Source organism: Aquarana catesbeiana, linkage group LG06, assembly GCF_042186555.1.
Source record: "Aquarana catesbeiana isolate 2022-GZ linkage group LG06, ASM4218655v1, whole genome shotgun sequence".
Taxonomy (NCBI): Eukaryota; Metazoa; Chordata; class Amphibia; order Anura; family Ranidae; genus Aquarana; species Aquarana catesbeiana.
In genome coordinates, this window is record NC_133329.1 from 250,994,729 (window position 1) to 251,021,418 (window position 26,690).

General features: G+C 41.3%; 1 protein-coding gene across 3 annotated transcripts in view; it reads right to left on the reverse strand.

The window, feature by feature from the left end:
* Positions 1 to 11,707: 11,707 nt before the first annotated feature.
* ORMDL1 (ORMDL sphingolipid biosynthesis regulator 1) overlaps positions 11,708 to 26,690 on the reverse strand; it is an 85,740-nt gene continuing 70,757 nt past the window's right edge. For all 3 annotated transcript variants that reach the window (XM_073633187.1, XM_073633186.1, XM_073633188.1), the window contains 2 exons: positions 16,142 to 16,293; positions 11,708 to 12,510 (listed from right to left, as the gene is read on the reverse strand). In XM_073633187.1, the coding sequence (XP_073489288.1) occupies positions 12,375 to 12,510; positions 16,142 to 16,293 (288 nt within the window). In that variant the 3' untranslated portion in view covers positions 11,708 to 12,374. The remainder of the gene's footprint in view (positions 12,511 to 16,141; positions 16,294 to 26,690) is intronic.

Sequence of the window (26,690 nt, forward strand, 5' to 3'; positions counted from 1 at the left end):
TTAGAGGGCGATCAATTTGGCAGCAGGCGCTGAGCCCCAGGAGCGAACATGCTGGGCTGGTCGTCAGTGTTCACCAGCAGCTCCTAACTTCACTGCAGACTCAAAGGCAGGGACCAGGTGGTGAGGATGTGAAGCTGGGGGCACTAGGGTGGAGAGGGTCCAGGGCAGTGAGAGAGGCAGAAGGAGGCAGATGATAAACACTAGGCCCCAGGAGTTTTCAGCCGGTTCAGGTAAGCAGTCTCTGCTGGGCAGCACACCAGGCCTTGGCAGGGGGGTGGATGGATGGCAGGAGTGTGGATGGATGGCAGGGCAGAAGGGGGCCGGTGATCCACGCGCCTGAGTTCGGGCAGACCGGCCACGGCACCCCCCCGGCGGGGTAGCGGCTCAGGAAACACCGGTGCTTTGTAGGCTGTACTAGGCCGTGCTAGGCCGCGGCCGCCACGGACGTCCCCAGCAGCCAAACGGGCCTCCGGACCGCACTAGGCAGGTGGATGGGCAGGCAGATGTGGGTGGATGGATCCCCGGCGGGATGGCTTCTCAGGAAACGCCGGTGCTTTACCGGCTGTACTAGGCCGCGGCCGCCACGGACTTCCCCAGCAGCCAAACGGCCTCCGGACCGCACCAGGCAGGTGGATGGGCAGGCAGATGTGGATGGATGGATGGAGGACAGTCCCTTACCTCCAGTCCGGCCGGGATCAGATCTCCTCCGAGTGGCACAGGCCTACAAGATGGCAGCGGCCGCAGGTGCCTGGAGTCTATGGTAAGTAGACGGCCCCAGGGGGGGATAGACTCCGCAATTTTGCCCCAGGACAAGGCAGGGGATACCAAGGAATGGGCTGGCAGGGTGTCAGCCTGATTTGACAAGTCAGATGCACGGATGGCGAAGGATTCAGATCAGGATGCCCGGAGCTCCCCAGATACATGTCTTCCTGTGTTCACATCAGGACAAGCCCCCTTTTATTCCTCAAACTTTTTTACCATTTTTTTGTTGCCTGTCTCTGAACTCTTTCCCATCTTAAAAGGAATCTTTTTGAAAGCAAGTTTCCAGAACTGGACACCTTATTCTAAATTAGGTCTTACTAAAGCTCTATATAGGGGAATCAGGACCTCCTTCATCCTGCTAGTATCCACTCTAGTTATGCATCCTAGAATTCTAAAACTCTCTTCCTACTGCATGGTCACTCTGTTTGCTCATTTTGCAATCGTCTGAAATAAGTATCCCTAAGTTTTGTGTCTTAGAGTGGCCAGCTAGCTGAAGCTGCTTTGGTGTCAAATACTTGGGGACATACAAAAAGGAAATTAAATCCCAAGAGTAGCCAAAGGCCTACATTAGACATTTACAATAAAATGAATCTTCAGAGAATGTTGCAGGAACTGCCACAGCTCTGGTCCCGGAGCTCACAAGGAATCACCAGAAGTACTGGTCTGACCTGAAGGTGGAGTCTTGTGTTACCTGGAACACAGTCCACTTGCCATTGCTGACTGCAGGACCGTCACAGATACGTAGACACCAGTATACAGTACTAAATGCAGTGCTGCTCTAGGTTGACTCACATTCCGCCCTTGCAGATCATCAGGTGCCTGTCCAGCTCATCAATAGTCCACAACTTAAAAATAAAATGACAGCACTCAGATGTGAACTTGCAGATATTTATTAAGTTTCAAATAAATCTATGAAACGCAGAATACAGATCCCTCCAACACGTTTCATGCTAAAAACATCCTTATCAGAAACCAGTATACTTTATGAAGTGAGATAACCTGGCCTAGTTGGCTAGGGCTTCATGCACCCTGGTTTATTGTAAACTCTATTTCTCCTGACAGGAGAAAATCAGTGTTAAAAATGCACCTAAGCTGCATGTTTTAAAACCAATTTAGGGGAGTTTAACAGCATTTGGTGTTTGGGAGTTTAATTTATTTAATTGGCCAGAATTCGTAAGCTTATTCTTTAATTAATTTATTCTGGCTTTAAAAATGAAGAAATGCTGAAGTCCTAAACGTGCCTAGGTGCATGTCTTTTTTTTTTTTTTTTTTTAAGAATCGCATTCAGGAAAGAAGCTTTGACTGCCTCTAAACTCTGCTGATCCTAAACTCTAGTAAAAGCCTATGGGGTTGATTTACTAAAACTGGAGAGTGCAAAATCTGGTGCAGCTGTACATGCTAGCCAATCAGCTTCTAACTTTAGCTTGTTCAATCAAGCTTTAGCCTAGGTTCACACTGACAGCGGGAATAGAATCGTGCAAGTTCAGCTGAACTCGCATGATTTCATTCCCACGTCAGTCCCAACTTCGGGGTCGATTTCAGAGACGTCTGTCTGGATTTCTGCACAGATGTCTATTGAAATCGCACCCTGAGGTCGCCAAAAGTAGTACAGAAACTACTTTTGGAAATTGGTGCGGCACTGCAAATGCGGCATTGCACCGATTTGGATGGTGCCATTGCCAACAATAGCCACCGATATCGCATGCGATTTGACATGTCAAATCGCTGCAATGTGAACCAGGCTGAAGCTGATTGGTTTCTTTGCATGGCTGCACCAGATTTTGCACTCTAGTTTTGGTAAATCAACCCTGTGTGCATGGACACAGGCTTTTATTGAGTTGAGTTCAGGGGCTTCAGCTAAAAAAAAAAAAAAAGCCAAAAGCTTCTAAACTTGAGTTTAGGAGTAGCAGTGTACATGAGGCCCTACTGGGGAGACTTCCAGAATTTCCAATACTGACTTGAATCTTCCAGGAGCCGTTGACAGAGAAAAACAATCTTCCATCTCAATCAAAAATACAATGTAAAAGGAAAGACACTCATTCTCCGAGGGACACAAAGTGAAAACAAGCAGGTGTGGGCCCCTCAGTTACGTATGTGCTTGCCCCCATGCAAGAGTGAGGTCTCATATCTCCATGGAGTTCAGATTTAAATAATTATGTCATGTTTGTATAAAATAAAAATTTATATTTTTTAATTTCCTTCTTTTGAATAATTTGCCCTTAACCACTTCAGCCCCGGAAGGATTTACCCCCTTCCTGACCAGAGCACTTTTTACAATTTGGCACTGCGTCGCTTTAACTGCTAATTGCGCGGTCATGCAATGCTGTACCCAAACGAAATTTGTGTCCTTTTCTTCCCACAAATAGAGCTTTCTTTTGATGGTATTTGATCACCTCATTTTTATTTTTTGCGCTATACACGGAAAAAGACTGAAATTTTTGAAAAAAAAATGATATTTTCTACTTTTTGTTCTAAAAAAAAAAATCCAATAAACTCAATTTTAGTCATACATTTAGGCCAAAATGTATTCGGCCACATGTCTTTGGTAAAAAAAATGTCAATAAGTGTATATTTATTGGTTTGCGCAAAAGTTATAGCGCCTACAAACTAGGGTACATTTTCTGGAATTTACACAGCCTTTAATTTATGACTGCCTATGTCGTTTCTTGAGGTGCCAAAATGGCAGGGCAGTACAAAACCCCCACAAATGACCCCATTTTGGAAAGTAGACACCCCAAGGAAATTGCTGAGAGGCATGTTGAGCCCATTGAGTATTCATTTTTTTGTCCCAAGTGATTGAATAATGACAAAAAAAAAAAATTACAAAAAGTTATCACTAAATGATATATTGATCACACAGGCCATGGGCATATGTGGAATTGCACCCCAAAATACATTTAGCTGCTTCTCCTGAGTATGGGGATACCACATGTGTGGGACTTTTTAGGAGCCTAGCCACGTACGGGGCCCCGAAAACCAATCACCGCCTTCAGGATTTCTAAGGGTGTAAATTTTTGATTTCACTCTTCACTGCCTATCACAGTTTCGGAGGCCATGGAATGCCCAGGTGGCACAAACCCCCCCCAAATGACCCCATTTTGGAAAGTAGACACCCCAAGCTATTTGCTGAGAGGCATGGTGAGTATTTTGCAGCTCTCATTTGTTTTTGAAAATGAAGAAAGACAAGAAAAAAATTTTTTTTTTCTTTTTTCAATTTTCAAAACATTGTGACAAAAAGTGAGGTCTGCAAAATACTCACTATACCGCTCAGCAAATAGCTTGGGGTGTCTACTTTCCAAAATGGGGTCATTTGGGGGGGTGGGGGGGTTTGCTACCTGGGCATTCCATGGCCTCCGAAACTGTGATAGGCAGTGAAGAGTGAAATCAAAAATTTACGCCCTTAGAAAGCCTGAAGGTGGTGCTTGGTTTTCGGGGTCCCGTGCGCGGCTAGGCTCCCAAAAAGTCTCACACAAGTGGTATCCCCGTACTCAGGAGAAGCAACAGAATGTATTTTGGGGTGTAATTTCACATATTCCCATGGCATGTTTGAGCAATATATCATTTAGTAACAACTTTGTGCAAAAAAAAAAAAAAAAAAATTTGTCTCTTTCCCACAACGTGTCACAATATAAAATATTCCATGGACTCGACATGCCTCTCAGCAAATAGCTTGGGGTGTCTACTTTCCAAAATGGGGTCATTTGGGGGGGTTTTGAACTGTCCTGGCATTTTATGCACAACATTTAGGAGCTTATGTCACACATCACCCACTCTTCTAACTACTTGAAGACAAAGCCCTTTCTGACACTTTTTGATTACATGAAAAAATTATTTTTTTTTGCAAGAAAATTACTTTGAACCCCCAAACATTATATATTTTTTTAAAGCAAATGCCCTACAGATTAAAATGGTGGGTGTTTCATTTTTTTTTTTTCACACAGTATTTGCACAGCAATTTTTCAAACGCATTTTTTGGGGAAAAAATACACTTTTTAAAATTTGAATGCACTAAAACACACTATATTGCCCAAATGTTTGATGAAATAAAAAAGATGATCTTAGGCCGAGTACATGGATACCAAACATGACATGTTTTAAAATTGAGCACAAACGTGCAGTGGCAACAAAATTAATACATTTTTAAAAGCCTTTAAAAGCCTTTACAGGTTACCACTTTAGATTTACAGGGGAGGTCTACTGTTAAAATTACTGCCCTCGATCTGACCTTCGCGGTGATATGTCACATGCATGGTGCAATTGCTGTTTACATTTGACGCGAGACCGACGCTTGCGTTCGCCTTAGCGCGAGAGCAGGGGGGACAGGGGTGCTTTTTTTTTTTTTTTTTTCTTTATTATTTTTTCGCTTTTTTATCTTATTTTTAAACTGTTCCTTTCATTTTTTTTTTAAATCATTTTTATTGTTTTCTCAGGGAATGTAAATATCCCCTATGATAGCAATAGGTAGTGACAGGTACTCTTTTTTGAAAAAATTGGGGTCTATTAGACCCTAGATTTCTCCTCTGCCCTCAAAGCATCTGACGACACCAAGATCGGTGTGATAAAATGCTTCCCCAATTTCCCAATGGCGCTGTTTACATCCGGCGAAATCTAAGTCATAAAATGCTCGTAGCTTCCGGTTTCTTAGGCCATAGAGATGTTTGGAGCCACTCTGGTCTCTGATCAGCTCTATGGTCAGCTGGCTGAATCACCGGCTGCATTCTCAGGTTCCCTGTTGAGACAGGAGAGCCAGAGAAAAACACGGAAGACGGGTGGGGGGGGGGGGCATTCCCTCCCACTGCTTGTAAAAGCAGTCTAGAGGCTAAGCAGTCTAGAGGCTAATTAGCCGCTAGGATTGCTTTTACATGAAAGCCAACCGCTGGCTGAAAAGAATTATACCAAGATGATACCTAAACCTGCAGGCATCATTCTGGTATAACCACTCAAAGTCGTGAATGGCGTACCTGAAGACAAAAAAATGGTTAACAATAAAGCACAGTAAACGGTAAAGTATAAAAAATTGCATACCTGAAAAGCAAACATGATAAAACATAATAACAATAAAACATTGCAGAATAGAATACAGTAAAAAAGAGCAGAACAATAGAGAGAGAATAGAGAGAGAGAGAACAATAAAATGACAACTATTTTTTTTTGTTTTTTTATTTTTGTTTTTTTTTTTACACTTTTTTTTGTAACTGTAACTTTTATAACTGTAACCGGTTCCAGGTTCGGGTCTCTCAAAATGCGATGGCATCTTGGGAGACCCTGTGAAAGTGTGCCTAGTCTGTGGAATGCTGTACCCTACGCTAATACTCAACTAGTGTATGGTAGCGTTCAAAACATTCACCAATGCAAAGACCAGGATTGTCAGGACAGGAGGGACAATAATAGTGGGTGTCACGCCTATATCCGCGCTTGCTGCAGACACGACATCTTTTTTGGGGGGGTTCGTTGGGTAGGGGTACTCGGGAGGGCATAAGGAAAATGCCTCTCATGCAGCCGACTGCATTTGGTTGGGGATGTGAATGGGGGGGAAGTACGGGTGCTGCAGAAGCGGTGGGTTCCCAATTAGGATTGGCGAATGCAGCAGGAAGGGCATTATGGGCACGACGGGCCTGTGTTTGTCTTTTTGGTGGCAGCGGGACACTACTTGTGCTTGCCACCTCACCAGCTTGAACTGCACTTATGGGACTCGCCACGTCACCAAGTGTTACTGCAGTGCTGGTTTGACTACGACCGGGGTGTACTAGGCCGCTGGTGCTTGCCAGTTCACCAAAACGCTACCAAAAAAACTGTTAGCGATCGCAGGGATCAGGCCTGACTCTGCGAACGCTGCAGTTATGCGTTTAGTGTTTTGTAAGTGTCAGTGATCGATCGATACTGCACTTGGGTGGGCTGGGCTGGGCGGAGAGGCAAAATGCAGGTGCTAGCAGGTATCTGGGCTGATCCCGCTAACACTGCGTTTTTGGGAACCCTAAACTGCTGGGGACGCTATTATAGATCTGATCGGATCAGATATTGATCCATTCAGATACTATACCACTAAGGGAGGTGTATGCTGCGTGCATGGGTGTTAGCGCTACTGGCACTAACCTGACGCTGCCTGGGGTTTGTGCTTGCCAGTTCACCAAAACGCTACCAAGAAAACTGTTAGCGATCGCAGGGATCAGGCCTGACTCTGCGAACGCTGCAGTTATGGGTTTAGTGTTTTGTAAGTGTCAGTGATCGATCGATACTGCACTTGGGTGGGCTGGGCTGGGCGGAGGGGCAAAACGCAGGTGCTAGCAGGTATCTGGGCTTATCCCGCTAACACTGCGTTTTTGGGAACCCTAAACTGCTGGGGACGCTATTATAGATCTGATCGGATCAGATATTGATCCATTCAGATACTATACCACTAAGGGAGGTGTACGCTGCGTGCATGGGTGTTAGCGCTACTGGCACTAACCTGACGCTGCCTGGGGTTTGTGCTTGCCAGTTCACCAAAACGCTACCAAGAAAACTGTTAGCAATCGCAGGGATCAGGCCTGACTCTGCGAATGCTGCAGTTATGCGTTTAGTGTTTTGTAAGTGACAGTGATCGATCGATACTGCACTTGGGTGGGCTGGGCTGGGCCGGGCGGAGGGGAAAAACGCAGGTGCTAGCAGGTATCTGGGCTGATCCCGCTAACACTGCGTTTTTGGGAACCCTAAACTGCTGGGGACGCTAGTATAGATCTGATCGGATCAGATATTGATGCGTTCAGATACTATACCACTAAGGGAGGCGTATGTTCCGTGCATGGGTGTTAGCGGTACTGGTGCTAATCTGACGCTGCCTGGGGCGACGCATATCACCGCCGGGCGATCAGGGGGCTAAACCTTTATTCGGTAATAAACGGCGGGTGCCCTGACACTATAAAAAATAAACAAACTAACCAGCGTCACCCGTAACGGTTATACGGTGATCAATGGTGAAAGGGTTAAATAGGGGGCAATCAAGGGGTTAAAACATTCATTGTCCCTGTCGCTATAAAACGCTGATGGCGAACCTAAATATTTACCTCCCTAACTAGCCTCACCAGCGACACTAATACAGCGATCAGAAAAATGATCGCTTAGCGACACTGGTGACGGGGGGTGATCAAGGGGTTAAAACTTTATTAGGGGGGGTTAGGGGGGTTTCCTAGACCTACAGGGGGCTAACAGTAACTGCCCTACCACTTCTAACTGTCACAAACTGACACCATATGCAGTAATCAGAAAAAAAAAAAAAAACTGCTTGGTGTCAGTGTGACAGAGAGGGGGTAGGGGGGATTGGGGGGTGATCGGGGGGCGTAAAGTGTGCCTGGCATGTTCTACTGTGTTGTGTTTGTGCACTTACATTTCAGTCTTCACTCCTCGGCGCCGGAACGGAAACTGCCGAGCCGAGGAGAGATGACATCACATCCTCTGCCTCTGTGTACTACACAGAGGCAGGGGATGATTGTCATTGGCTGGGAGCGATCGCAAGGGGGGGGCCACGATCGAATGGCCTCCCCCTCATCTCTGAACGCTTCCAGTCACTAGCCAACCGCCGCTGGCACCGGGGGGGGTCCGATCGGACCCCCCGCCCGCGGGAAGGCAATCACGTACCAGGTATGTGATTTTGCCTGCCCGTGCCATTCTGTTGACGTATATCGTCGTTAGGCGGTCGGCAAGTGGTTAAAATCCCATTTACATGAGGTTCTTGTTTGCATTTCTTAGGGATGGTGGCAAGTTCTCACACTAATCTTTGAGAGTCTACCTATTCTAAATAATTATGTCATTGCTGAATCAATGGGCCCATAGCTGAAATCCTTAATCTGCTGTGGGCTGTAAGTGGTATACAGGAGCAAGAAGCTGAATTGATGAGCGTATGGTTTTCAGGCAGAAAGTCACGTGATTTTGTACAGGTCAAAAGGTCACCAATGTAAAAGAATGAAAAACGCCTGTAATCTGCCAAAAAAGAAGCTCCTGTACATTGAGTGACGGGCGTTTTTCTTTTTGTAATAGAACGCTCAGATGTGAACAAGGCCCATTAAAATGTATGGGATTTGTCTTGTTGGGCGTTTTTAGAGCTGAGGCTTAGAGCAGAAAAATGCCCAAACATGCCTAGGTGTGAACAGAGCCTAAGGTAAAAAAAAAAAAAAAAGTAACGCATGAATTGCTAGGTTGCCAAAACATACATATAGTGTCGGGACAAGGTCACCTATAGCCCAGGGCGAACATGCCAAACTGTGGGCCCCCCTCCAAAATGTATGAGCATTATGTGTCAGCAAAAATCCCCCCTCCAAAAAAAATAAAAAATTAGGCACTAATCTGCACGATTACTCTCCAAGAATAAATCCCCCTCCCCCAGTACAAATGCCAGTACTGCTGAAATTCCCCTCCCAAAAAAAAAAAAAAAAAAAAAAAAAAAAAAAATCACCCCCGCCTAGAATACTCCACCCCTCAAATTCCACTCCAAAAAACAAAAAAACAAAACAACAAAAAATAAAATTCTCCTCCTAGCATACATCTCCTCCCCCCTCTACTATATCACCTCTTAGCACAAACCCCCCAAATCGACCATCCTAGAATAAATCCTCTTCTCTCATTCCCCTCCCAACACAAATCCCCCTAAATCACCACTCCTAGCACACACCCCCAAATATCCCCCCCCCCCCGAAAAATTCTTACCCCCCTGCTGCCCCCAAATTCCTCCTCCCAGCACAAATCCCCTCCCCCCCTCAATCTTCTCATGGTGCCCTTCACTTCACATGATACCACAGTGCCCAGGGCAGCCGCCCCTCCTGCCCACCCCTTGTCCCGGCCCTGCATACCTAGCATATGATTACTACTGAGGCAAATTAAAATGTATTCACAAGCCAAAAATGCCTAATTTGGTTCTAGCTAAAGAAAAAACACACAAGACTTCAAGGGCAAAAGTTAATTTATTCAATAAACTGAAAAGCCACTGGAAGGATGAAAATATATATAAAAAAAAAAAAAAAAAAAAAAAAAAAAAAAAAAAAAAAGGACATTTCTCAAATGTTTTACAACAATGACAAATGAAAACTTGATTTCTGTCTACAATCTGTGCATATAGGGTTAGCTTTCCCAAACAATTTGAATTAAAACATACTGTTTCTAAAGAAAATGTGTACACTTTCTTCCTTAGAAATGAAAAAATAAATAAAAGCAGAAGGCTTTCATGACTACGTTCATCCAAAACCTTCCTAGGTATTGGTAAGGTGACTTCCAATGGATAAAATCCATTTCTAATACGTTGCAATTGTGCAAATACACACATATCTACACAAGTATCTGCTGAAGGATAATAAATTGAGCAAAGAATTGGAAACACTGCTGATGCAATAGCAAGGTGCATATAGTTGTAACCTTATACTGAGGCGGAGGAATGAAAACTTTGCTTCCTTTCAAAGATGAATCCTGATTGGCTGCCGCAGGAAACAGTCTGATTTTGCTCCAGATGTTAGCCTCGGTGTCAAAAAGTTAAAAAGTGCTGGACTTTTTGTGTATTTAAACATATAAGCTTGGTTCAGGGCAGCAAAGTTACCGTTATTTAGTAAAATATGATCTTTAGCTGTTTTTCTTTTTCAATTGACTAAACTTCTATAACATTCCAATATTCAATAACCGATTTATACTTGGGTTAAAGTGGAAGTAAAGTAAAAACTTAACACTAAACCCACTCTCAGCCACATACTAAGCCTAATCTAGCCCTGTAAAGCAAAAATCGCTATACTTATCTGTTCTGCAATTGCTCCGGTTCTGTCCCAGCATCAGTTCCACCCTATAGTAACTCTTTGGGTGACGTAAATTCTAAGGCCTTTCACAGCAGTTGTTGATTTTCTCTTTTACCTTACAGGGCTAAATAGATTAGGCTTAGAATGCGGCTGAGAGTAGGTTTAGAGTTAGGTTTTGACTTTACTTCCACTTTAGATCAACAGAAGAGATGAACAAATCCATTTGCAAACTTGATTCACTGTAATATAGGCATGTAGATTTGTGCCATCTAAGAAGAATCATGCCATTCGTGAATCTAGACAATCAGGACTCGAATGCATGCACATATTCAGGCAAACTGCTGAAAAGGAAAAGTTCACATAATTCACTAATCAATGTGTTTATCCTTAGGCATAATGTACTTTTTAATAACCAAGGAACGCGTGTCACTGAGGTCACAACAGCAAGGCTCCATGGGAACAGGGAAGATGTGCTGTGAGCCTAAAAACCATTGTAAATGTAACACTATGCCCCCTTCCTCATTCACTTAGTACAAATCAAACCTGATTTTTCATGCAGTTGCTTAACTCTTACGACATAGGGAACATCTGCAGTAACACAAAAGGAACAAAAAGGTCCCTAAAAAGACCTTTCAACAATAAGATTCTGTAGGGGAATAAAGGACATAAAGACAACTTCCGGACAGCAAAACTAAAAAAAACTGAGGAGGTTGTATGAATGATCAAATTTATCCTTGCTACTAGTCTAACACAAACTGTTTTGAAATATTTCTATTTTTTCGTACCATCTACAGATCCAGTCTGTTTTCAAAAGATTGCTGGCTTTTATTACAACTGCTTCTAAGCCAGTATCTACAGTTAGAAAACTAAAATAATACCATAGTTTACTCTACATTCTTCTTTCAACTAGACACTACAAAGATTGTGCCACTGCTCAGCGCTATTCAACGGTGATTTACTAAAGGCAAATACGCGTGCACTACAAGTGCAATGGAAGTGCAGTCGCTGTATATCTGAGGGGGACATGCAAGGAAAATAAAAAAAACTGCATTTTAGCTTGCACATGATGGGATGATAGAAATCAGCAAAGCTTCCCCTCATTTCAGATCTCCTCTTCAGATTTACAGCGACTGCACTTCCAAGTGCACTTGCAGTGCACAGTGGATTTGCCTTTAGTAAATCAACCCCATTGTCTGGTAAAGAGAGCTACAAAAAAGAAAAAAAAAAAAAGAAAAAAAAAAAAAAAAACCTCAAGCAAAAACTCTTAAATTAAACAACTCCTGGTAATTCTGAAAAATGTTGACTGTTGATGTAGGTTACCAGATGACTACTAAAAATACAGTGATCACATACAACTCTGCAGGCAAATTAGAAGGTATTGTGGAGCACACAAAGAACACAGCAACAAAAAAAGGAACCAAAACTACTAGTGCATATCAACGCAGCATGCAGCACAACATTATGTCAGCTAGTGAATGCTGTTGCATGTCACAAGTGGGATTGCTACACATGATAAAATAATGATAAAAGGACATATTTTGATGTGATAATGTTCTTTTCACGGAGTAGTACTACTCCTTTATTTCACAAGTCTTGTGTATGATTTGCAAACCTCGGGTCATAGCTGGGCCCGCCCAGCGCAGAGAGGAAAACCTCTGAATCAGATCTAGTGCTCTCTTCTGGGAGAAGCTCCTTCTCCAAGTCTATGTGGTTTCCAACAGCTTCCAACAGGAGCAATGAGATCTTTTCTGTAGAAATCATTAAAATGGCTTAGTTGGCTATCCATTTCATCCGAACAGAAAGAGCCAGAGCCAATAGTATGTGCGCTTGAAGTAACGTATTCAGGGTCTGCAGGATTCCTGTTCAGTATTTGTTGATGCCAAAAATTCGTACTCCATGTAACTGAGGTAACTTGGGGATAAGGACACTGAGAAGTGAAGCCGTGTTGATAAAGAAATGTGTTGGATCATACTTTGTGTAGAAACTGGTCAGGAAGTACCTAGAAAAAGAAGCAAGCAAGAACATCAGTAAAGAGAATTGTTAACAATCTTACATTAAAAGACTGTGGGTGTTCAGTGAAGGTTTCCGTTTCTTTTTTTCCTGCTAGAACCCGTCACACATCTATGCTTAAACGTGCATACATTTTTAATACAATGCCAATATGCATTGTGGCTTCTGACACATTTTTTCCACTCATTAAAAAGGAAAAGTTCACCTTTGGAAACCGTTTACTTGTTCCACCCATTTTTAGGGTGGAATGAGCAGCCTTTCCCTGATCCCCATTCTAACTGACAGCGAGCCGAGGATCTTCTCCTCGCACACTTTTGATCACAGGGTGCAATGCTTTTAAGGCTTCTAACAAACACAATGTACATGGTTTTACCAACAAAAAAGATGTGCATTTATTTTTATTTTATTTGTCACCTCATAAAATACATTAAATAAAAAACTGCTTTAAACAGAAGTACATTAATACCTACAAGTTGTGCTCAAAACGTTTGCGTACCCTGGCAGAAATCGTGTAATTTTGGCATTGATATTGAAAATATGACTAATCATGCTGAAAAAAAACAAAAAACAAAACCAAAAAAAAAAAAAAACACACACGTCTTAACTAGTTCCCACCAAAGCCAATTATGTAATTTCACTACATGTAAAAATCTATTTTTTTGCTAGAAAATTACTCAGAACCCCCAATCATTATATATTTTTTTTAGCAGAGACCCTACAGAATAAAATGGTGAATGTTGCAACAAACAAAAACACAATTTTGTAAAATATAAAAGATGAGTTTATGCCGAGTAAATAGATACCCAACATTTAAAATTGTGCACACTCATGGAATGCCACCAAATTACGGTACTTAAAATTATCTCTATAGGCAACACACTTTAACGTTTTATACAGGTTACCAGAGTTAAAGGAGGTCTAGTGCTAGAACTATTGCTCTCGCTCTGACATTCGCGGTGAGGTGCAAACACACTTTACATATGCGGGAGTGACCTGCAAGCACAAGGGCACAGGGGGCGCTTTGAATTTTTTCTTATTTAGTTTATTTTTACACTGTCCCCCAATTTTTTTATCACTTTTATTCCCATCACAAGAGATGTAAACATCCCTTGTGATAGAAATAGGGCACGACAGGTCCTCTTTATGGAGAGATCTGGGATCTAGAAGACCTGAAAAGCATGAGATCAAATAAATAAAAAAACCCACACCACACATTGATCTCTTTCTAGGGGGGAAAAAAATGCCAGAGCCGGAAGCGACATAGAGATGGCCGTGGACTATCCGTTCCTCGGCCAGCTCTGTGGTAACCCAGCGCCACCGTCGGATCAGATATCCGGCCTCCCAATCGCACTGGAGAGCCCAGAGAGAGGCACCGATGGCCGGTGGGGGAGAGAGAGTGGTGCAGGCACCATTCAGATGTCTCCACTCAAAGTCCACGACATATGATGTCATGTGGGTGGGAAGTGGTTAAGGATAGCGATCATATGAAGCCATTTATTAACACATAGTTGTTTGGCACCTTTTTAACCACTTTTTCACACCCTTCCTGCCCAGGCCAATTTTCAGATTTCACCGCTGTAACATTTTGAATGGCAATTGCACGGTTGTGCGATGTTGTACCCAAATGAAATTTTTATAAATTTTTTTTCCCCACAAATAGAGCTTTCTTTTGGTGGTATTTGATCACCTCTGCATTTTTTATTTTTTGCGCTATAAACAAAAAAAGACTGACAATTTTGAAAAAAAACACACAATATTTATTACAGTTTGCTATAATAAATATCCCAATTAAAAAAAAAAAAAAAAAAGTTTTCCTCAGTTTAGGCCGATATGTATTCTTCTACATGTTTTTGGTAAAACAAAAAAAAAAAAACAAAAAAATCGCAATAAGCGTATAACGATTGCATTGCGCAAAAGTTCTAGCGCCTAAAAAATAGGTTATTGATTTAAATTATGGTATTTTTTTAGTTATTTTTTTTTACTAGTAATGGCGGCGATCTGCGATTTTTATCGGGAGTGCGACATTGCGGTGGACACATCGGACACTTTTGACACTATTTTGGGAACATTGACAATTATACAGCGATCAGTGCTATAAATATGCACCGATTACTGTGTAAATGCCACTGGCAGGGAAGGGGTTAACACTAGGGGGCGATCAAGGGGTTAAATGTGTTACCTAGGAAGTGATTCGGTCTCTTCTCCCCTGACAGGATGTGGATCTAGGGGTTTACACACAGATGCACTTTCCTGCTCTGTGACCAGCAATTGTGGGTGCCTGGCGGACATCGCAGCCGCCGGGCACACGCAACGGCTCCCGAGTGACGCGGCGGGTGCGCCCCCTACAACGCCAAGAAGATGAGGACATCATATGATGCCTGCCCAGTATGGGAGAGCCACTCTGCGGGCGTCATATTACAATGGCTGAGATGGGAAGTGGTTAAACCATAACAGAAGTCACCCAAATGGCCCTGATGAAAAGTTTACATACCCTGGAATGTTTGGCCTTGGTACAGACACACACAGGTTAAAATGGTAATTAAAGATTATTTCCCACTTCTGTGGCTTTTTAAATTGCAATTAGTGTCTGTGTATAAATAGTCAATGAGTTTGATAGCTCTCTCATGTTTTCTTTAAAAGTGGTACATACTGTAAACTGTATGGAAACCTTTGAGCACGACTGTACCTTTCTTGTTGTCTGCACCAATGTGCTGGAAATACTACTGTCTGAAAAATCTTTAGCATCCAGCACACTTCCTGGTGTGTTGGACACCTGGCCTCATCCTGCGCTCTGTGGTTTCTCCAGCCCACCCCTGTCTTGCAAACAGATACAGGGGCTTGTGGAAGCAAAAGCAAGTGCTCAAAAAGGTATCCAACACACCCAGGAGTGTAGAGTGTAAAAAATTTTCAGGCAGTAGTAACGCTAGAACAGCAGTGAAGGAAGTTAGACAGGTACACTCTTAAAACATTAAGACTTCCAGGCCGTATCGCAGTTAAATTTAAAATTACAAACAAAACCTTAAAATAAGAAACAGTTTTCAAACTGCTAAGGGTATAGCATTTAAAAACAGCATTTATCTTAAAAATGTAGGCGATTTTTGGCTACAGTGGAACTCCAAACAACTTGCTTCTTTTACACTTTGGACAGACTGAAGAATTAAAATCGGCCAGTTTTTATGTCTGTGTCTCAATCAAGGAGATTGGAATTCCAATTAGAATGAGGAGCATTTTAAGAGGATAACTATATTTGAGCTTAAAGTCTACTCGGTCATTCTTGCTTTAACCCCCTCGCACTCAGGAATTTTGCAGTATGTAGTCACCTTTCATTGCTCCTGAACTGCATGGTTTAGATACCAGGAGCAAAGTGATGTAAGCATGCTACTCACTGCTAACTTCCGCACGACAGCACTTGGTGCCTCATGATTGACCCAATCCAGTCACATATGGCTGTGTAAAGATTTCATAGTTTTGTGCAAGCTCCGACAAGTCCATATGGAGTTTACATTGGGTTCTCTTTAACTGGTCCTGACAGCCAAATGGTATCATGCAGGTGTGAGAAAAGGACCTTATGGGACAAAAAAAAAAAGGAAGGACGTTTCATAAAGCCAAGTACAACTTACAGAATAATTGGAGAGATTGTAAAGAATTTTCTTGATGAGGTGAACTGTACTCCATAGTCCAGCTGCTCCCAATGTGTAAGAAGTCTGGCTTTACCCTGGTCTGGTGTTTCAAATGGCGTACCCTTCACTGCATGTAAAAACACATACATTCCCTGTTGACGAAAAATATACATTTTAGGTGTACAATAAAATTTCAAAATACAATAAAAGGAAAAAAAATTTAAAGATTAAGTAGTGCACCCAGACATTTGATTTGAGATCAGCTTGAAGGGTAATTGCTAGTGCATACAGTATTCAACATACAGAACACATCCATAAAAAATATTTATGCCTGGTGCACTTATAGGTGCTATGGGTCCTCATACACACTCCAATGTAGCAAAGTGGGAAGCTGACTTAGGCAGAACCTTAAACCAAACAGGCTTAGAGTCAAGTCTGGCTAGCTTTGTCCAAGTGCTCCTGGAACATATTTGCCCAAGAGAACGCCTATCAATTGCTTTCAAGCTGGAGAATTGTCACCAGCCATTCCTTAATTTTACTGAAGTTAAGCAGTGGCTTATGGGGACCATAGTCCACGAGAATCACTCCTCTATACTTAGACACCATGCCAAATTCTTGAAGACTTGGGACCCATGGATAACCTACAAATTACCATCTTAATATTAACCGCTCCTTATTCTCTATAGGATCACAAGGATAGCCCATTCTTGTGCCGTGTAGTGAGCTAGACTGCACAGGAAAATCCCCTCACCCCTTCCCTTTCTCAGGCAAATCCTTTGCTCTTTCTCTCTCCTTCGGTGCCCGCCGAGGGCTCTAGGTGGCTCTTTTATATTTCTCTTCTCCCTCTAACACAGCGTTCCTCCTTAGGTCTTGGAACATCTTCCTTCCCCCCTTTTTCTTTTCTTTTCTCCTGGTTGAGGCAAATGCCCTGGCTGGTAGCCTTCATTGCCACTGGACTGCTTTCAGAGTTGAAAATGTTTAGTCACTTATCAGTACCTCTGGCTTGAAATGTGATCTTCAAGAGCTACCACCACATATCTGAAGGGACCGTAGTTATTCTCTTCCCTCTGTTCGCTACTTTATTGTGCATCTGTAACTTAGGGTGGTGCCAACACTGGATGCAGTGGCAAGCTTGGAGTAAGAAGAGGATGCACATGGACATCTTAGCAAACAGACCTACGCACTGTAGAGGGCTGTGTTACCAGGCCTTGGGGCAGCACATAACAGCTGACAAAGCAGCAACAAGGTTGGCCACATTAGTGGTTACCTGGAAAAATTCCTAAAAGTCCATAAGGAATTCTGTGATTTTAACCATAAACCCTTGCGTCACGAGTCCCAGCTGTACAACAAAGACAACTGTATTCTATGTTACAGACTATTACAGAGCAAGTTGTGGTATTATAAAGCCAATTCCCACTTGTATGGTAGCAGCACAAGTGTGTCACTGTGGATCCTTACAACATCAAATTCCCCAGCAGCCAGTAAAATATCTTCACCTGAGAGTGTGTGTCCCCGGACAGTCATAAATAGGGGATACTGATGAAATGTATCCAATGTAGAAGGTGACCATTTATGCCTGACCTATATCTGTACTATATAAATCCTCCATTCTAACATCAGGGAGCATGAGCATTTTTGATTGGGGTACTGAAGCGTGCAGCCGACACAGGGTAGCCTAGTAGAGTTAAACACGAACACATAGCTAACACGCGCACAAAAATGATTTAATTGTCATGCAGCCTGAATGTGTAACAAATGGAAAAGAAAAATGGAGGCTTCGGTTAGTCCTCTTCATCTCTGAAATGACTGCATCTATCTTTGTAGCTCCCTGTTCAGCTGACTTATCTACGTCTGACTGGCCCAGGTTCTGTCCTCATTGTATAAATCATTTTGTAATGCGAGTTTAACCATTCCTATTTATATTTGGTTTAAAATACCTGCAATGATAGAAATATGTGGACTGGCTTTGCTGACATGTTCTCCTGAAAAAACTGGTTGCATAATCATTATTCTGATCCAATGAATCACTGAGCAGGAACAAATACTAAGACGTGATTTTACTCACAGGACACTCAGCTCAGGTCACATACAAAAAAAAAAAAAAAAAAAAAAAAACAGAAGACAATGATTTGCAAATATCATAAACCCATTTTTTTTTACAACAGAAAACAGCAAATATTTAAACTAAGAAAATGTGCCATTTAAAAAAGGTCATTTTGAAATTTATGGCAGCAACACATCTAAAAAATGTTGGGACCGGGCACCAAAAAGCTGGCAAAATGGTACTAACAAGGAAGAGCTATAAGAACATTTTGCAACTAATTTGTTAAAATTGGCAACAAGTCAGTAACATGATTGGGTATAAAAATGGCAGCTTTGAGAGAACCTCAGTTCATTCATCACTGAAGCATAGTAAACGGTGTTAAAAATGCTTCAGTTTGTGAATGAATTGGGAGTCTCTATACAGACTCCTATGCATTCATCTAAAGAGCATATTAAGCTTTAGGGAAAGGAAAGGGACTGTTCCATCCCTTTCTGTCTTAAAAACAAGACATTAGACCCCAGATGTCTTTCCAAACCCAAAATACAACCCAAAATTTGGGATTGTCTTTTACATTCACGTTCAATGATAATGGTAAACAGGATAAATAGAGATGTGGGAATCTCCTTAATGGGGGCACAGTTTAAAAAAAAGAAAGGGTATACTTTGTTTTGGCATCTCTCTCTCTAACCAGTTCACAGAAAAAACAGGGGGCATCCCCCCTTCTTGAATTCCAAAGCGCTTTTCATTTCAGGACAGTGGCAAATTATTGCTTTTTGGCCCTATGGCCAGATGCACATCCAGAAATGATGATGTATAGTGCCGCTATAGCCTATAATAGAGTAATTTACTCCAAACAGAATACAACCGATTCAGGCTTTTTGGTCATCAATGCAGTGTATGAAAACCATAGCTTCTATGGCGTAAGGCTTGAGAGCCAACAGAACAGTAAAAGCATACAGGTTGTGGTGAGAAGGGAGTAAAGCATGAAAAAGTAATAATTCTTAACAGTGCGTAGCACAATAAAGCCTTCTGAAACAGAAGGTACGGACATCTCAGTTTGGAATAAATGATTATATGATTAGGCTATATTTCCAGCATTGGACCATTTTATTTTGTTGCAGTTTACCAAATTAAATTTTTCCAATGTTGTCTGGATGTAATTCAGGTTGTAAAAGCCAATCTCCCAGCTGCTGTTTCCATAGAAAGACTATTTCCCTTTTTGGTACCTGGAATGGACCCCAGAAGGGAGCTTCGATTTCTTTTTCCATCGTCTCTAGGTGGCATAAGCAAACCATCACCCAAGTTTATTACCTCAAGGTTTGGGTTCACACATTTCTGTGAAGGCGCACTTTAGTATTTGTTAGTGCTTCTTGGATTTTTTTGGCATTGAGCGACCATTGCCCAGTTTGCAAAGCTTTCACCTGGTCTTTTTTCTCAGTCTCTAAGTTCTACTAACTAAACATGGTGGCCTCATCTGCGGCCAGTTTTGAGAGTAAGGTCCTTCAGTTGGCTCTTTGAACTGCAGGCAGTCCGCAGCTCTCAGTTTCTATGGACTGGTAAGAATTTTTTTTTTTTTTCACGGTGTTTCCCACTCCACAGTTGGACTGCTTTTGGCTGTACTATAGATTAAAAGCCAAACTTCAGGTATGATCTTTTAATGCATACTTACTAGCTTGGATCAATGTAAATATGCACATCACAGGGGCCTGCTAGAGAAGTGGACAATCACTGTAGTAATTGGCATTACTACAGTGATATCCATCTCCCACATCCTGTGCAGAGTGGCTTCCCCTCTTTACAAAGACGCAATTCACTGAACACCTTGTATTTTTTCAATAAATACAAACTATTCTCTGATTGGACAAGGTGGAGAGGAGGGGCTTGCGGCAGGCAAATAAAGTTTTAATCACAAGCAGTGAGTTAAAGCTGGAGACAGGCATATGTATTCCAAACAAAAAGTCAAGGCAGGTGGCAGCCAAATGAGCAACAAGAACCCGGGATCAGGTTGAGGTAGTAATCAAGATTACAGAACAGATTGCAAGAGGGATACAATGAACACAATTCACAAACTGCACCAACAATCCCTATGTGGAGCAGGAGCCCCCCCATAGACTCAGGTAATATTACAGTTGAGGACAGGTCAGGTCAATGACTCAGAAGAAACCGATGTCGTTTAGTAGAGGGATATTTACTAGTCCACAGCACATTGGTAGGGGAATGTGGACAAGTCACAGGATTAAATCTGGTCATATTCTTTACAGCCTTTAGGAAAGTTCTAAAAGTGCTTCATAACAGAATCCTTTTTAACTCATACTGATCTTTTTAATTACAAATGGTAAAATATGTTGCTAACTTAAGCCATTTTACATCAACTGCAGAGATTTACCATACTGCAATATTTTATTAAATCCAGCGAACACTTTACCCTTTGTGCAACATATTTCACAATTTAGAGACAGCAAAATAGCAAACAGAGATTGCTAAACTAAGTTAGGGATTACATTTTTTGGGGCATGTGTTGCTTCACATGGCAATCTTATCAGCTTTTTCTGCGTGTAAAGAAATTATGGCAGCAATTGCAAACTGTACAAGGTCAGTTGAGTCAGCTGGCAGAATATAGTCTAATAAACTACACAAGTAGGGGAGTTTTAGAGGAAGCCACATTACATTTTGAAGCCAATCACATAATCAAGCTATGCAATTAATTTATAGCACGTGTCAAACACAAGGCCCGCTAGGTCAGATCATGTGGCCCTTGCACCTCTCTGGCAACTGCAGCACCCCTCAGCCAGAGAGGACAGAACTCCTCCACCAGATCCTATGGTTCTTCGTGCCCCACCCCGCCTCAGCAGTCGGCAGCAGAGAGGAGTACAGAACTCCTTCTACAGATCTTGCACCCCTCTGTACAGCCACAGCAGCCCCTCATCTCAGCATTCAGCAGCTGATTCCAGCCCTCCTTTGGTCCTCCAGACCCTGCACTTTCTGCGTCTCAGCTCAGCCCCTAGCTTCTTCCTGGCAGCACCACAAGGTAAAGGAGGTGCCCTGTGATGTAAGGGAGTGTGCTTCGGACATCTAGTCTTACAGATACACCCAGCCCTTTGAGGGCAACCATAATGCTGATGCAGCCCAAAAATGAAATGGAGTTTGACACCTCTAATTTATAGGGTATTAAAAACAGCAAAACAGGCGGATATAGACCTGATCTGCAGATAATGGTCCTTTTCAATCCATCATCCATTGGGGAGTTTTCATTATATGGTTACCATATAACATTTTCCAACATCTCAGTAGAAGGGTTTATAAACCAATACTAAAATGTTGACCTAATATGCTGTAAAGGATTTGAATTAAGGGTTTTGCTACTAACTCTTGTTTTAATACAGCACCGCAATGGTCTTCCAGCACCATTTCAAAATGCCAGACTGGTTTCCATGGCTGCAGCAGTGGCTGCTAGGGTCCAGTGCCAATATTGCATTTTCAGAGGGTACAATATTAGAGTAAAAGTTTACTATAAAGTTACAAACTTGCCAACTTAAATTATATTTTTTACATACAGTACAGTACTGAATATTCTCATTCTAGTGAAAAGAATAGTGGACCCGCGCAGTGGAAATGGAAATGTATTGGTAAATCCTTTGGAACTGCTGCCACCCAACATGCAGTCACCATAAATGGGGACAGCTGAGTTGATTAGTGTGGTAGAAGGGTATGGCGCTGTTCCTTTACCTGATTAATAGTTCCCTACCTGTATGTTTATATATTCCTAAGTTTAAACAAGACGTACAGGTATCAATGGTGGTATCCTTAAAAGATATATATATATGAAAATATATATAAAATAATAATGGTGATGTCAAACTCCATACATAGTGTTGCTTGTTTATATTTCAAATGGCACTTGGTGAACGTGCATAAGGTCAGATTGAGGGGAAGGGAAACCAAAAACAAAAAAGGGGGGGGGGGGGGAGGGGGAGAGTGGGGGTGAAAAGGGGAAGAGAGGGGGAAAGGGAGGGTGTGGGAGGTCACACGGTGGTGAAAGGAACTGAAAAGTATCCAAAAATCACTCTTAATAAAGTGCAAGCGTGCTATCAAGTTCAAAAAAGTCCTTATTGTGTAATAAACGTTCTGTCAGATTCGTTTAGGTCCTTATTTGTGCAATATCTTAGTGCATGTGATGTTTGTGGTTATAATCCTTCGGTTGTTTGAGAATCCGTGCTCTAAAAGTGCAGCCACTCACCAGATCACTTCACCCCTGCAGGGGTATCAGGCAGTTACAGTTTTGCGCCACTGTACGGCAATCTCTGGCAAACTCTGGATCGTGGTGTGTCATATGAAAAGAGAGAAGGAGTGTCCATAGTGTAAAATCATTTTGTAAAAAGGTTTATTTAAACAAGTGGAGAGGTACTCACAATTTCACAGTATGAATCAAGCAAAGTAGAAAACAGTCACGGTTAACCTTCAGCTGTTGTAGGTAAGTAATGTTGGGAAGCACAGATTAGGTCACGCCCTACGCGTTTCGTCGTCAGGACGTCTACGGGAGCGTGACCTGTGCTGTGTCTTCCCATCTTTATATAGCGTGCGGTGTCCCCTTGTTGATTTTTTGATTGGCATCCATTTTGCCTGTGATTCCGCGGACCGGAAGTTCGTCCGCGGCCATTTTGCCTATGTTATGCAGACCGAAGTCTGACTTCCTGTGAATGTAGCGGTGTCTAATTACCTTATGTTTCTAAGGGGCGGTTTGTTTTTGGTTATTGTGTGGCCATTTTGCCTGGGATCCTTGCAGACAGAAGACAATGTTAAATGTCTCTGTGTGCATATCCTCCGAAAACTGGCGGCCATTATACCTATGGTTTTTTGGACAAAGGAGACCATAAAGTTATTTCTCTTGTAACTGATTTACCTTAGTTTCACTTTTGAGCTAATCCTAGTCCAAATTTACTGTTTAAAATTCAGGTATACTGTATTGGGTGTTCCGCATGTTATAATTATGTGAAAGGTTTTTTAAAAACATAGCTACCAGCTTTCCCATATCATAATAAAATCAGAATATTTGTAATAAAATCCAAATATTTAAAAACACCGGCATATATGCCTCTTTCAATGAACCAACTGCAGCGCAATAAAATATACATACATCATCTAGAATAGCAATTCAAAAAATTAAAATAAAAAAAAAAAAATATATATAAAATATGTATAAACTATATATACCGCATATATAAAATGTCGCCTTTGCGCGTATTTTTATGTGTTAATCTGGGAAGAGGGAGGGAGAATTATTTTTATTTTAGTAAGGAACTTATTATGTCATGGTCATGTGCATATATGTCAACTGTTGGACTGTCTATATCTGTTCACTATGTATCCATATGTTGTTGCTATTATAAGTTGCTAATTCTATAGTGCACAGGGGAGAGGGGTATTGAATATCTGTGCCGTGTCCCTTTGGGTAAATATTTCTTATTTGTATAAGTATGGACCTATATCAGAACTAAAAAATTTTTTTAAAAATGAAAAAATTTTTTTTAAAAAATATTAAAAATTAAAAAATATATATTGGAAGGAGAAATTGAGGAATAGAAGGTTTTATCTGGTTAGAAGGTATGTATTCCCTATATTGTGAACCTATAAGTCCATGTTGTAAGTATATGTTTGAAGGAGGTATCTAGAAACCTATGTTATACAATTCATGCATATATATGTACATGATTTGAGTATGTGCTCACGGAGTCCTATTTAAGGGGTAATGTGGGACCATTAGGCTCTTCTATTGTATACGGATATTTATCATTAGAAATTCATTGGTACATTTTTCATCATTTATCAGTGAAGATTTATTAGTACAGTTTTCACTAGTTTAGAGAGAAGAAACCTGATTTGGTGTTAGTATTGTTTCCGTTATGTTGGAGTGTTGTTTTTGTACTTCTAGTGTTATTTAAGGTCAGGTATGTTGGTACTGCGTGCCCCCCATTGATGTTGATGTTAAAAATTAGTTAGGAAGCAGTTTAGATCGAGGTCTATATTCATTCCCATAGGCTGTAGGGTATCCAGCAGAAATATCCACTTGGTTTCATTTTGTGAAACCTTAGTTTTTTTATTATCGCCTCTCCAATGGCCCCTAATTTTGTCAATTGCATAGAATGTCATATATGCTGGTTCAACAAACATAGTGTCTCTAGGCATTTCAGAGACTATCACAATAGGGACCCAGCATATATGACATTCTATGCAATTGACAAAATTAGGGGCCATTGGAGAGGCGATAATAAAAAAACTAAGGTTTCACAAAATGAAACCAAGTGGATATTTCTGCTGGATACCCTACAGCCTATGGGAATGAATATAGACCTCGATCTAAACGGCTTCCTAACTAATTTTTAACATTAACATCAATGGGGGGCACGCAGTAACAACATACCTGACCTTAAATAACACTAGAAGTACAAAAACAACACTCCAACATAACGGAAACAATACTAACACCAAATCAGGTTTCTTCTCTCTAAACTAGTGAAAACTGTACCAATAAATCTTCACTGATAAATGATGAAAAATGTACTAATGAATTTCTAATGATAAATATCCGTATACAATAGAAGAGCCTAATGGTCCCACATTACCCCTTAAATAGGACTCCGTGAGCACATACTCAAATCATGTACATATATATGCATGAATTGTATAACATAGGTTTCTAGATACCTCCTTCAAACATATACTTACAACATGGACTTATAGGTTTACAATATAGGGAATACGTACCTTCTAACCAGATAAAACCTTCTATTCCTCAATTTCTCCTTCCAATATATATTTTTAAATTTTTAATATTTTTTAAAAAAAATTTTTTCATTTTTAAAAAAAAATTTTTTGTTCTGATATAGGTCCATACTTATACAAATAAGAAATATTTACCCAAAGGGACACAGCACAGATATTCAATACCCCTCTCCCCTGTGCACTATAGAATTAGCAACTTATAATAGCAACAACATATGGATACATAGTGAACAGATATAGACAGTCCAACAGTTGACATATATGCACATGACCATGACATAATAAGTTCCTTACTAAAATAAAAATAATTCTCCCTCCCTCTTCCCAGATTAACACATAAAAATACGCGCAAAGGCGACATTTTATATATGCGGTATATATAGTTTATACATATTTTATATATATATATTTTTTTTTAATTTTTATTTTAATTTTTTGAATTGCTATTCTAGATGATGTATGTATATTTTATTGCGCTGCAGTTGGTTCATTGAAAGAGGCATATATGCCGGTGTTTTTAAATATTTGGATTTTATTACAAATATTCTGATTTTATTATGATATGGGAAAGCTGGTAGCTATGTTTTTAAAAAAACCTTTCACCTAATTATAACATGCGGAACACCCAATACAGTATACCCGAATTTTAAACAGTAAATTTGGACTAGGATAAGCTCAAAAGTGAAACTAAGGTAAATCAGTTACAAGAGAAATAACTTTATGGTCTCCTTTGTCCAAAAAACCATAGGTATAATGGCCGCCAGTTTTCGGAGGATATGCACACAGAGACATTTAACATTGTCTTCTGTCTGCAAGGATCCCAGGCAAAATGGCCACACAATAACCAAAAACAAATCGCCCCTTAGAAACATAAGGTAATTAGACACCGCTACATTCACAGGAAGTCAGACTTCGGTCTGCATAACATAGGCAAAATGGCCGCGGACGAACTTCCGGTCCGCGGAATCACAGGCAAAATGGATGCCAATCAAAAAATCAACAAGGGGACACCGCACGCTATATAAAGATGGGAAGACACAGCACAGGTCACGCTCCCGTAGACGTCCTGACGACGAAACGCGTAGGGCATGGCCTAATCTGTGCTTCCCAACATTACTTACCTACAACAGCTGAAGGTTAACCGTGACTGTTTTCTACTTTGCTTGATTCATACTGTGAAATTGTGAGTACCTCTCCACTTGTTTAAATAAACCTTTTTACAAAATGATTTTACACTATGGACACTCCTTCTCTCTTTTCATATGACACACCACGATCCTGAGTTTGCCAGAGATTGCCGTACAGTGGCGCAAAACTGTAACTGCCTGATACCCCGCAGGGGTGAAGTGATCTGGTGAGTGGCTGCACTTTTAGAGCACGGATTCTCAAACAACCGAAGGATTATAACCACAAACATCACATGCACTAAGATATTGCACAAGATATGCACTAAGATATTGCACAAATAAGGACCTAAACGAATCTGACAGAACGTTTATTACACAATAAGGACTTTTTTGAACTTGATAGCACGCTTGCACTTTATTAAGAGTGATTTTTGGATACTTTTCAGTTCCTTTCACCACCGTGTGACCTCCCACACCCTCCCTTTCCCCCTCTCTTCCCCTTTTCACCCCCACTCTCCCCTCCCCCCCCCCCCTTCTTCCCCTCCCCCCCCCTTTTTTGTTTTTGGTTTCCCTTCCCCTCAATCTGACCTTATGCACG